At 37.9% G+C, this 13,364-nt stretch overlaps 1 protein-coding gene across 1 annotated transcript in view; it reads left to right on the forward strand.

The window, feature by feature from the left end:
• Positions 1-13,364, forward strand: part of LOC124283095 (dynein axonemal heavy chain 1-like) — a 116,652-nt gene that overhangs the window by 19,262 nt on the left and 84,026 nt on the right. The window contains 5 exon segments of the mRNA XM_046719125.1: positions 2,894-3,119; positions 5,097-5,216; positions 6,135-6,359; positions 6,594-6,749; positions 12,842-13,105. Of these exon segments, the coding sequence (XP_046575081.1) occupies positions 2,894-3,119; positions 5,097-5,216; positions 6,135-6,359; positions 6,594-6,749; positions 12,842-13,105 (991 nt within the window).

The raw sequence follows: 13,364 nt of genomic DNA on the forward strand, positions 1-13,364 counted from the left end.
CATTCTTGTGACACACCTGTGAGCATCCAACTGGTATAAACCAGTTCACTGTGTCATCGATATGGTGTGATGTCATAAATACAGCATCAATCATTCATTGGTACACCATGTAACCAGACTTATTACATTTGTCAATAGTTTCACACAATGAATGGACAAAAACATTACTGTATCACTGATATTATACTGGTGCTGGAAAAGAAAGTACTCAAAAACAACAGTTGTCTGTTGCCTAATGAAAGGACATCATTCAGTGTAGAATATGCAAAAGTCCTCAGCCATGGATGATTTATTTAATTCTGGAATTATTTATGAAATATATGTAAAATATTAATAGATTCAGGTTATTGATGTTTTAGGTATTTAACTATTCTTAATCCTAAGCTGGTTTTGTATAAAAATGTTCATGAAGGCATGTTGTGTATCTTCAATTCTGATGTACTATATTGACATAAATCCTGACAATTTGAACTTCATAAAGTGAAATACAAGAGAATGAGGGGTGAGACCTTCCAGATACTCTTCTAGTCTGTCTGCATCCTCATCTGTGCATCATCAGTTATTCTCCATCACTTCCGTTATTGCATTCAGACTGTAATATATTACAGTCTGCGAACTCTGAGTATCAAAAGCACATTATGCATGACCAATATGACTCTGCTTCACACGCCACCAGCATGCCTTACACTGGGCTTCCTATCACGGATTCCATCCAATATGTTGGACTCCTTATTCCCATACACTCATACACCGTAGCAGAGACCATATACTTGGTCTTGAGAATGGTTGGATTTCACCAGATGGTGACATTTGGTATATTCCAACAAATCAATCATTGATTATGATAGGTTACAAACATTTTCGACTCCTTCCAGGAAATTTGAATGTCAAATTTTTAAAAATAAATGTTTGCATTCATGTGTATTTATACACGGAAATTAAATTAATTGTTGAACGTTTAAAGCAAAAGGTTTTCATCATGAAACATTTGTCTACATTATGTAATTGATTATATTTTATCACAACAACAGTACAGATGAACTAATCAGTGATCAATCATAGTCAATCATTGGAACATCACAAGTAACTGCAATGCATAGAAACCTTGCATTGTTAGGGGACAGGGTTACATTGTTAATGCCAGTAGCTTCAGATTTGCAAACAATCTTCATGCTACACTAGGTCCATATATACAGAACCTGGAAACACTTTTCATAATGGTTTACAGTATTTGCCTACTGTCAGTTGAATAAAACATTTCAAAACATTTTTAACTAGGTGTTTAAAAATAAAAATATTTATATAAAACTGTTTGGGCTGGAGAGGTTAATAGAATTTGTAAAAGGTTTATCATTTATAAAGTGCTGAATGTTTTCTATTATTACGGTATATAGCAATTTGTTTCGATCACATCTGAGTTATTTTGTTCTCTTTGCGAGAATTATACAGTGGCCCAAACTGCATTGGTTTTTTATCAAGTTGTTATTCTAAAGCTTATTAGTTTTACTTAAAGTTCCTTTGTATCTATATATTTTGCTTTTCCACTACACATGGAACAAAATTGTGTACAAATTACAACAGTTTTATCATATGATTTATTATTTTGCTTCTAATTCGTTGACCAAAACCTGAAAAGGTGTTGCCTAAAGCTAGCCCAATAGTTCAAAGTATATTATACAAGGGGGTCATTATATACCTGAAGCCCATCCAGTGAAATACTTTTCACTCCTGGGTCCCAATCCACAAAGTATGTAGCACTACGACATTTGTAAGCCTGTGGTAAACTGTAGAGTTACGCCAGGTCTTAATGTTACAAATGCTTTGTGGATTGGAACCATGTACCATAACAGTAGCTGATGACAAACATAGCAGATGATCTCTTTCAATCAGCATGTATCACAAGGTAGGTGGAATTAGTTGTCGAATATGTATGCGTAGTCATTATGTTGAGGTTGAAATAAAAAGAATATGCATAGCTCTGGTTTCAGCATGTGGGTTTGGGTAGTTAGTGGCAAATCAAGAGATGAGTCATTTCAGCATGTTGATATGCATCATACTTTTAGAATAATGGAAATGAAAATATGCTTTAGTATTCAGTTAACTCACAGATTAAAATTCATTTCTGCGCCAATTTTAAAATTCATGAACTCTCTGATAAATTTTTCTCATGTCATGATACATTGTAGAAGAAAACAATCTGAGATATTTCATAGATTGTGGTTTGAAGGTAAGACTGTTTGAAAGTAAGAATCTGTCAAATTTGTAACTACCCATAATGACAGCATTATATTTCTACTCCTGTAGGACAGTATGCTGGATATGGTTGTCTTACCAGGTAGCAGTCATTAGAATGAAAATCAAGGGTCCTTTGTTATAAGTCTTTTCAGATTTTAGGGTACCTTCATTCAAATACAGTAAGATTTGGAAAGTTGATGGATCCCAGACTTGGCTTAAACTTACCAGGAGCCAATATATAGACCAGGGATATGTTTAAAGACACAACCCACCATGTTTCTTGTTACTTTATAATGATATACTATGATAATTAGCCTCATCTACAAACTGGCTGTTTTGGAAGGTGAGGTAAGAACCTGTGTTTCTCTCCTACATGCAGCATGTACAGCTGTTTGCAGCATTCTAGAGTTCCATGTTAACCCTTTATATGCCAAAGGCCATGTTTTTGTATTGAATCAGTGGTTAGAACATATGCTGATGTTGCATGGCTTTGATGTAAGTGAAATGTACTAAAGCTAACAGATGTCACTAACCTAACAGGATCAGCACCTTCATAGATGGGACAGCACCTTCAGTCACAGGATCAGCACCTCAATACTGAAGTGCAAAGTCACAACTGTGAACACGGTTTAATCATCATCACTGTGACTGTTTCCAGGACATATGAAGGTGAAGGTCATACAGCAGCAGAGGTCAAGAAAGAGGTTGAGATGCACTTACAGGAGAAGGAAGAGCTGGAATCGACATTGCCTAGCAACATGATCATCGGACCTTTCTGGGTGAACACTGAGAATGTGAGGCAGGCGTTGTCCAAGAAGAGGAAGAACCTGAGCAATGCTGTCCTGGAACTCCTTGCAAGACAGCTCCGGAAACAAGCAGATGATGTGAGTCAAAACATTCTATATACTAGTGGGACGTGTGGTATTATGAAAATATAATTTGTACCAGAAATTATTGGAATAATTTACCCCAGGTTTTACCCCTAAATCTAAAATGAATGTCCTGAAAAACAGGTGATCTGCCTTCAGAGGACAAATTATTTGGATATTTTTATGCTGACACTGAACATTTCTACACATATGTCTTTAAAGATGGATTTAGCGATGACGGGCACGACTCACTACTTGGCGAATCACAGCAATAGGTGTTTATACATACAAAAGTACTTCGAAAGCATGGAAACAAATATTCAGTCGAACAAGATCAAAACATCGCCTGCTTTCCTAATAAAAATTCAGCAAAACAAATATGTTTACGCTGATTCTATGTTATGTCAGAATAGATCCAGCAATAGACTGCTACAAAATTTCCGTGTTAAATTTATTATCAGCTTTCACAACGATATCGCCACTGATCTTGATCCGGTAACGGAGGGTGCATTAACATCGAACCAAGAAATTTTAGATTCTAATGCCTTCCCCACATAAATAAATGGTTGGTTATCAATTCAAACAAAATGATATTTTGAAATTTGTACTGTTTCAAATTTAGCGGTAGTAAACACAATTAGATCTACAGAATCTGCAAACCGTTCTGTTTAGCCCAACATATTATTTTTCTAAATGTATAATATCGTTGAAAAAGTTATTTAGCTTAGTCATGATCCCTCTTATCCATTACACTGCTTGATCTAAAGTAGTCTATTAAAGTATAATTAATTACCTTACCGTGTTTATGCCAGAGGTACATCCTCGTGTCCTGATCCATCCTTTCGAAATATCACCACAAATCTGGCTCTTTGTCAACAGACTCGCCACGAGGAACATGCCAGCCAATCCGATTCAATTTGAATTCACTACACTTTGAAGCCACTAGGTCACAAAACACTTTCCAAAATGTAGAAAAATAATATCCCACGAGAATCGAATTTGAGCACAAAGTACACACATGAGTGTGTAAGAGTCACCACAGCTGTCGACGCAGACGTAGAGGTGCGTGAAATCGCCAAGTTGACAGGGCATGAAATTCAACAGTATCTAAATTCGCACAACACGGACTTCTCGTTACAGCAAAGCCTCTACTCTTAAATTTTGTACCAGTACCAGTAATTAGATATCAAAGACTATCTCAGTCATACAATCAGGTTAACCTTTGCGCGAAACTGTCAGTGTCTCTCCTGTCGCATCTTTCCAAATGTAAACAATGACTTCGAGAAAAGGTCAAGGCCATGAGGTTGCTGCCACTATTCTGGTGGGGAAAGGGTCTACGGTGAATTTTCAAATGTGAACCAAGCTTTTGAAACTTATTTGATATATGTTTTCCAACTTATCAGTTAATGATTGGTGATTGATGCATTGAAAAACAAAACGTGATTTGTTATTACTGAATCTGGAGTTTGTTAGTCATTGACGGTTTGCCACCAAACACCCCGCTTCGGCGATACTACCACTTTGAGATTGAATGCGAGGCCGCTTCAATGTATTGACTCGTAACCAAAGAAAGAGCTCCACCTGAAATTGTTCATAAAATTGTCATGAAGATGTAGAATGGAGATAAACCTACTCAATTAAATTATAATTCTGTCTCTTAAAAATACCAGGTTCTTTGTCTGCACAGTCAACTGCAGCAAGGAGGACGGTTTCATGCACCTCAAGGGGCGGTGGGGTAGCCTAATGGTTAAAGCGTTGGCTCGTCACGCCGAAGACCCGGGTTCGAATTCCCACATGGGCACAATGTGTGAAGCCCATTTCTGGTGTCCCCGCCGTGATGTTGCTGGAATATTGCTAAAAGCGGCGTAAAAACCAAACTCAGTCAGTCAGTCATGCACCTCAACCACAATGATTTTTTACTCATTTAATTTATTTGTGCATGTGGTTATAGACTGTCTGTATAGCTGTTAATGAGCTAATGATGCTGTTCAGGCATGTGAGGAGTTCAAGGCCTTCAGTCGGAAGCTGTACGAGAAGCCAAACTGTATAGAGGAACTTTCAGAGATGAAGGAATGGATGAAGACCATACCAGACAAGCTGAAGGAACATCAGGTAAGTCGACAAATCTCCATTTACTGCCAGCTACAGCTATCAGGGCAATGCTTGAGACTCTGTAACAATATAGAAGTGATTCTACAGTGGAAATCTAATGTCTTTTGAATCAGCCACCATGAACAATTTTAACCCAGATGACATTCCAGGGAAGAACAGTCCACAGTAACCCAGTAACCCTAATTGTAAGAGCCTGCAATGACGGTCATATGGTCAAAATGTGTGACTAGTGTCCTGGGTGCCGTTGTTCAAAACAACCTTAGCGCTAAGACTACCTTAAGTCTATGTTAAGGTATGGGAGTTACGGTCACCTTAGCGCTAAGACTACCTTAAGTCTATGTTAAGGTATGGGAGTTACAGTCACCTTAGCGCTAAGACTACCTTAAGTCTATGTTAAGGTATGGGAGTTACGGTCACCTTAGCGCTAAGACTACCTTAAGTCTATGTTAAGGTATGGGAGTTACGGTCACCTTAACGCTAAGACTACCTTAAGTCTATGTTAAGGTATGGGAGTACATTGGTACGGTCACCTTAGTGCTAGCTAAGACTACCTTAAGTCTATGTTAAGGTATGGGAGTTACAGTCACCTTAGCGCTTAGACTACCTTAAGTCTATGTTAAGGTATGGGAGTTACGGTCACCTTATTACTAAGATCGCTTTGTACAACGGCACCCAGATCCACAGGTCATTCACAATGCTAAAACATTTGTAAGTCAACTGAGTTATAAGTCTTCCACTGCCTACACTTTATGGATCGGTGTATTTGTTGATTGTGGTGATCACACCCCAGTGGCATGGGTCATTGTCCACTCTTTCAGCTACTGGCCTGTCCGGCCCTGGTCTGATGATTCACAGGCTGATGTGATGGCTAGAATAGAGCTGAGGCAGTTCACTCAGGAAGGTTATTCTATGTTGTAGGAACTCATTGACAAGGCCATGACAGACTATGAGCTGATAGAGGAGTTCTACTACAACCTGTCTACAGATGACTTTAATGCTAAGTGGACAGCCATTGGTTGGCCCCATAAGATCGAGCGTCAGATGGAGCAGACCAATCAACAACTGGATGAGGATGAAGAGAGATTCCGCAAGCTGCAGTCGTCTGACCAAACAAACTTTGAAGACCGACTTGATACTCTGCAGGTATGGTTTTGGACAGTCAAAACTAATACTGGAATATCTACATGTTGATTTATTTAGATCCCTATACAACATTTTGAAACAGTTTGGGGTTAATTGCCAAAAATGTCCAAAGTTTCTAGTTTATAAATTCTGAAGAATTGAATCAAATTTTTGTCATATCTCTGGGTGGTACCATTCCCTTGCATCATCACAGAACCTTGGTATTCATGATGAGTTGTATGTGGGTTGTTTCAGATGGTTGTCGCTGGCATGGCTGCCCACACAGACATCTCCAAGGCTCATGAGATTGCCAATGAGGTCCGCAGAGTCCACAAGCAGCTGAAGGAAGCCCAAACTCTGGCTCAGACCTACAACACCAGGGAGAGGCTGTTTGGGATGCCTGTGTCCAATGTGAGTCTCTATCCAACCATCAGACCATGGCCTGGTTCAAGCTGGTGTGCAGGCTCCGTCTCGAGTGTTTTGCATCACTGGATTTTGTTCACAGCTCCACCAGCAAGATGGCGCTTGTTTTCGTGTGCGCTTTTGATATGTTGATCAGTCTTGTTGCAGGTTTTGTCTCTGAAGTGTCACGACTTGTATACAGAACTGATATTATTCCATTTCAGCTGTGTTGGCACCTGTTCACTGTTTACTGATGTTTCTATATTTGTTTTTGCTGCCACTTTTATAGAGACCAAGACCCTTTAGGAAAATTGTAAGGACCTGGATTTGTCTCTGCATCCAATTTACTACAGTCATTTAGGCAACTGATGTAGCGGACACATACATGTTCGTGGGGAATGCTGACTTGCATGATCACAACTGATGTAGCGGACACATACATGTTCGTGGGGAATGCTGACTTGCATGATCACAGAATGTCACAGATGGCATGTCACATGGCCACAGCTGCAGTCACATATTATAAAAATATATAGACGTACATGTATACAGCCTTGATGTTTATTATCCTGTATCCTGGACTATATGCTATCTAAGGGATAATGGGCTATATTGTTACTTTCCACTGAGCATTATCCTACATAAATTGATATGTTACTTTCCGAATGGACCTTATGCCATCTTAGTGGACATTATAATGCTTCAATATACAATACACTCCCTTACTGGACATTTTATCAAGTTATTGGACAGTATACTGGCTCACTGGACGTTTTACAGTGGATGTTATACTTCTAAGTGGACATTTTACTATCTCAATGGACATTATTCTATCCCAGTGGATATTTTACTATCTCAGTGGACACAAAACCAAATCAATAATTACTATCTCAGAGGACAATAAACTATCTGTGGACATTTTACTATCTCAGTGGATGTTATACTATATCAGTGGACATTTTACTATCTCAGTGGATGTTATACTATATCAGTGGACATTTTACTATCTCAGTGGACACAAAACCAAATCAATAATTACTATCTCAGAGGACAATAAACTACCTGTGGACATTTTACTATCTCAGTGGATGTTATACTATATCAGTGGACATTTTACTATCTCAGTGGATGTTATACTATATCAGTGGACATTTTACTATCTCAGTGGACACAAAACCAAATCAATAATTACTATCTCAGAGGACAATAAACTACCTGTGGACATTTTACTATCTCAGTGGATGTTATACTATATCAGTGGACATTTTACTATCTCAGTGGACATTTTGTTATCTCAGTGGACATTTTACTATCTCAGTGGACGCAAAACCAAATCAATAATTACTATCTCAGAGGACAATAAACTACCTGTGGACATTTTACTTCCTCCATGAAAAGGTTACTTTGTGGACCCTGCTACAACTTTGTGGACATCATTTAACCTCAGTTGACGTTTTACCGTTTTGGTGGAAATTAAACAAACCTCAAAGGATGTTTTATCAGTGGACATTGTACAAATACAATCTCAATGTACATTGAACTGTATTTGTGGACACTATATTGTCTCCATGGAGACTGATGGTATTTTAATGGACATTATGTTATGTTAATGGACATTGTATTATCTTATTGGACATTGTGCAATCTCAGTATAGAAGTTCTGCAGGTACAAGTCCCATCTTCCAACTGTGTAAAATGGCTTCAATGTCCTTGTTCAAGGTTGTTGATCTATCCTACTACCATAACAAATCCTACCTCAGCCATCGCTGCATGTTAATACACTGTATCACACACAGCCTACAGCATGTACTGCAGCTACACATATGCATGTGTGTATCACTACTTATATATCACTTATGTCACTATCTGCTTCTGCATCCACGATACACATGTAGCCAGTGCAATATAACATGCACATGTTGACCATGTGGACATGTTTTCATATTGGAAAATATTTCTACATTTTGATATTTTACTTATCACTGTCCACATATTCTTTATCAGGCATTACTGCACCTAATGTAACAGTGATATATTAACAGGTATTTAATATGTAATAATTCTGTAGCTTTTTTAATAGTATTATCATATTTATCATATTTTCACTAACTATGTTATTGGTTATTGGTCCCCAAGAAGTTCATGAACACAGGCAGTGAATTTACTAAAGAACCTTGTCAAGTCGCGGACAATTAGGACCTGCATTTGTTCCTGTATTAAAATCATCCCTTACGTAGTAACATTCTGGGGATTGGAGTTTTCAGGAACATAAACTTGTCATAGAGGGCGACCTAATGGATCATCTTGTCAAGTTCTGTGACGTGGTTGATAGCTTATCACCATACCCTTACGTCATGTATCATTGCACACTATATCAATCACTGGTTTTCAAGACTTGGGGGCGGTGGGGTAGCCTAGTGGTTAAAGCGTTGGCTCGTCACGCCGAAGACCCGGGTTCGAATCCCCACATGGGTACATTGTGTGAAGCCCATTTCTGGTGTCCCCCGCCGTGATGTTGCTGGAATATTGCTAAAAGCGGCGTAAAACCAAACTCAGTCAGTCAGTCAGTCTCAAGACTTGAATAGTCGTGGTCATATAGCTGGAACTGCTGAGTGCAGTGTTAAACAACCAACAAGAAAGTTTCATCCACTTTCTTTATATCCAGTGCTGCATGACACTCACTGGTTTCACAATACATCACACACCATGGCCACCATTCTCTGTATTTCCAGGGCTTGCACTTAGGTAAACCTACACTAAATCCTGGAGCCATTACTGTGGTTGTCACAAAGTATCAGTCAACCAAATAGACATCAAAACATCCTGTCCATCAAAAGAAATTTTAAGGACTTAGTGTTTCAGTTTTTCAGTGTCAGATTTCAAACTGGCTATTAATGGTATTGGACAGAATGTTGATATTGCAAACCCAGCATTGCGACTGGATTAAAACACACATTGTGATTGGTCTGATAGACTGTGTAGCAAATAGCACTGACTAATCAAAATCAAGGAAAGATCATTTGAATTCGCAAGAACCATAAAAATGTATCTAGGTTTTAGTTTAGGTTTACTGAAATGCAGGCCCTGGGTATGTAAAGGAAGCATAGTTACAGGCAAATTCAAAATTTTAATTTTGTACCAGCTCATGATTTCACATATATCTTTGTCATTTTCAATTAAATACTGTGTGAGAAATCTAATAGTATGCTACTTATCATTAACATTTCAACTTGGATTACAACTGAAAACTAAATCTAAATATACAAATTCTTAACAAGAAATGCAAGTACATAAATCTGAATAGATACCAGTTAGGTAGAACAAACCAGCGGAATCTCGGTACCAATTATAGTGTATGTAGGTGTCCTTGTGTATACATAGTGATCATGCCAATATTGTCATCAAGGGTGTGGATTTCAGGAAATAATCTATTGTCCTTGGCAAACTCTCACAATTTTTGTGCGTCCAAAGCCATCCCTAATTATGTGGTCGCAGAATATTTCAAACAGGATATCATACATTACATATGTCTGTTAAAACCGGAAATTTTAACTGGAGTTTCCAGTGTCTTTTCCTTCCCAAATCAGATTTTGTCCAACAAATTGCACCCTTGAGTGAAACACATTATTCTGGTCCAAACAGCAGTATGTAGATATCTAGTTACTGAATTTTAGTTCCCTGAGAACTTTTTACTTGCCCACTGACAAACTGAAATGCGCAAACATACTAGTATATGTCTCCAACTCCAGGCTTCAGAGATTTCACTCACTGCAATATTTATGCTTTCACCCTGCTCTCTTTCAGTATGGTTGTATATATACATATGTGGCAAATATCTTATGCATGTTTTCTGTTTACATAATTTGTACAAAGTTCTTCCTTGAAACAATACATCTGAAACTCAATACCTTTCTCGATATATGAAATCAGAAAATACAATGATCCTCTCCAAACCTCTCCCGACACGCCGAAGACCCGGGTTCGATTCCCCAATGGGCACAATGTGTGATTTTCTGGTGTCCCCAGTGATTGATATTGCTCCAAAACCTCAGTCAGTCCAAACCTCCCCCCTACCATTTCACAGTTTAGAACTAGCAAAACAATCCAAGGCAATCATACCAAGTGTATCAGGTAGTTCTAGGGCTTTATCTATAAACATTCAAACTAGATTATTTGCTGACTGTTCTCAAATATAGATGGAATAATTCTGTCTGTGTCACTAAACAGAGAAAACAAAACAGATATTTGGCGTTTGATTCAGATGATTGTTTCCTGGAAGGATATACATGTATATACAGGTCTCCAGATAAGGGCCGTATCAGCGTATATATGGATAAAACATATGCACGATACGGTTGGAAATAATTTAGAAAACATAACAGATACGCACCACAGCAATGGTGTACGGTCTTAGAATCATTTACAGACATTTTTATCTGAAAAAGTATTGTGTTATTGACCTGTTTACACAAGAGTAGCAACATTGTGGTGCATATACAAAGCGAAACACAAGATTACTGATGCTCCATTAAATTCCAGTCAGTACTCTAAATGTACTCTTAAGATTTTCCAGTACTCCTATATTGATAAAATAAGGAGTACGTACTCCTGGTGTTCAAAAATTATCTGGAGCCCTGTATATAGAAGTGTCACTGACCCATAAAATGCCCATGATGGGTGGACGAAGGATCCGATCTTAAAGAGTGGGTGTGAGGGTGAGTAGGTGCTTTCCTCTCCCCCACCTCAAATGGATCTGCCAGTACTTGATATGGGAATCTGATTTAAGATAGATTATTTAGTTGCTTCATCACATATATATATAAACCTTTTTGTTTAGATGTTGATTTACATTTTATGCACCATTCTTGTCTATGCATCTTGAAGCAACTGTTTAGATTATCTCAATCCTGATCAGACACATGTTCATATATTTTTTATTTTATTAATTAGTGACATGATTGAGCTGTGTTTGCTGTTGAATCAAGATGGATACTTTCATGTTTCTAGCTGAACAGACATGTCACAATTATATGTTTTCTGTCAGAGATGAAAATGTTTATGATTGGAAATGACAATATTATCAAAAACAATCCAAGAAAGGAAATCTGTGGGTATTAGGTTCTGATGAGGGACCAGAATTGCCTCCCTTGGGCACCTAAGTCTGTGGGTTTGGAATCACAATTCATCACAATTATGTTTCTAGATTTGTCTGGCCACACCCCATGCTCATGTTTACCAAAATGGTAGACATCTGAGATCTTCTTCACTTTGGGCTTTCCTCACACTTTAAACTAACAAGCTGTGATATGACTGGAAATTTGGAATGCTGTTTTTACTCTCACTCTGATACAGCTTGGATATTGTCGACCAGGTGATAAAACAACATGGAAACTATGTGGTTCATCTTTCCATGGCATTAAAACAATGGTTGACAGTTTGTTCAGCAGAATGTTATTGTTTATGATAGATGTGTGCTTTAGTTCAGTGTTGTAGTCTTTTCTTAGATGTGTAAGCCCTTCAAGCCTGTGCAACATTTCACAAGGACACCCACCTTGCTCAGTCAGTACATGGATACACTGTTCATTATCTGTGTTTAGTTTTGGCAAATAATTGTTCTGTGAGCACAGCATTTGTCTTATATTTACTTGATTTAACGACTCACTAATGTGGAATAGTAAACTATATAATACAGCGGTGAAAAAACAGCAACACTGATAAATGTGCGAAGAAAATTGCCAATGGAAAAAATTCACTCTTTTTCCTTTAACATTCTTCCAATCAAAAATCTTTTATGAGAAAATTTAACTGGCACTTCTTAAAAAAGAAGCCCTATTCATTCTTCAACCATCTTTATTTCATTTTTGCTAAATAGAATATCAAATACATTTAAATTAAGAATTGAAGAGCAAGTGGTGTCCTTTGTCAGCACTGCCCTGTATTGGAGTGTGATCTCCTTTCACCATTGTTCAGGCAAAGACAATGTTGGAAGGTGAAATACTCCAACACAGGGTGTAGAGCCTGATATGTCATACCCATAGCTGTTTAGTCTCTAAAACATTAGTGTGCTTCCTGCACGTTACGAGGTATGTTTGTTATTCTAGTACGACAAGCTGGCAAAGCTTGTCAGGGACTTTGATCCATTCCGCAATTTGTGGATCACTGTGTCCGACTGGCAACGCTGGAATGACAGTTGGAACAACGACCCTCTCACCTCCATCAATGCTGAAGATGTGGAGAAGAATGTGAACGAGGCGTACAAGACCATGCACAAATCAGTGAAGATCTTCCAAGATATTCCAGGTACACATATACTATATATGTCACAACTAATAGTTTCCTTCATTGCCAGTTATCGACTAAACCTTGTTGGCCACATGCCATAGATCTATCTACAATTTTTTATTTCAGGATATATTTATTCAAATGATATAATTTTTGAAGGAATGAGTTCTTTTTATAGTTTTACTATATGTAGAGATTAAGAAAATAGTCTTTAGTCAGTATGCTGCATGAAGGAAAACTAGTTATGTATGTAGTAAAAAATGGTTTTAATTTCAGCGTCACACAAACCAGATTTATATTTTTTGGTGGCTTTCAGATAGTATTATTGGTTTGAAATGAGAT

This window comes from Haliotis rubra, unplaced genomic scaffold (genome assembly GCF_003918875.1).
Source record: "Haliotis rubra isolate DU_JTF1 unplaced genomic scaffold, ASM391887v1 Scf109, whole genome shotgun sequence".
Taxonomy (NCBI): domain Eukaryota; kingdom Metazoa; phylum Mollusca; class Gastropoda; order Lepetellida; family Haliotidae; genus Haliotis; species Haliotis rubra.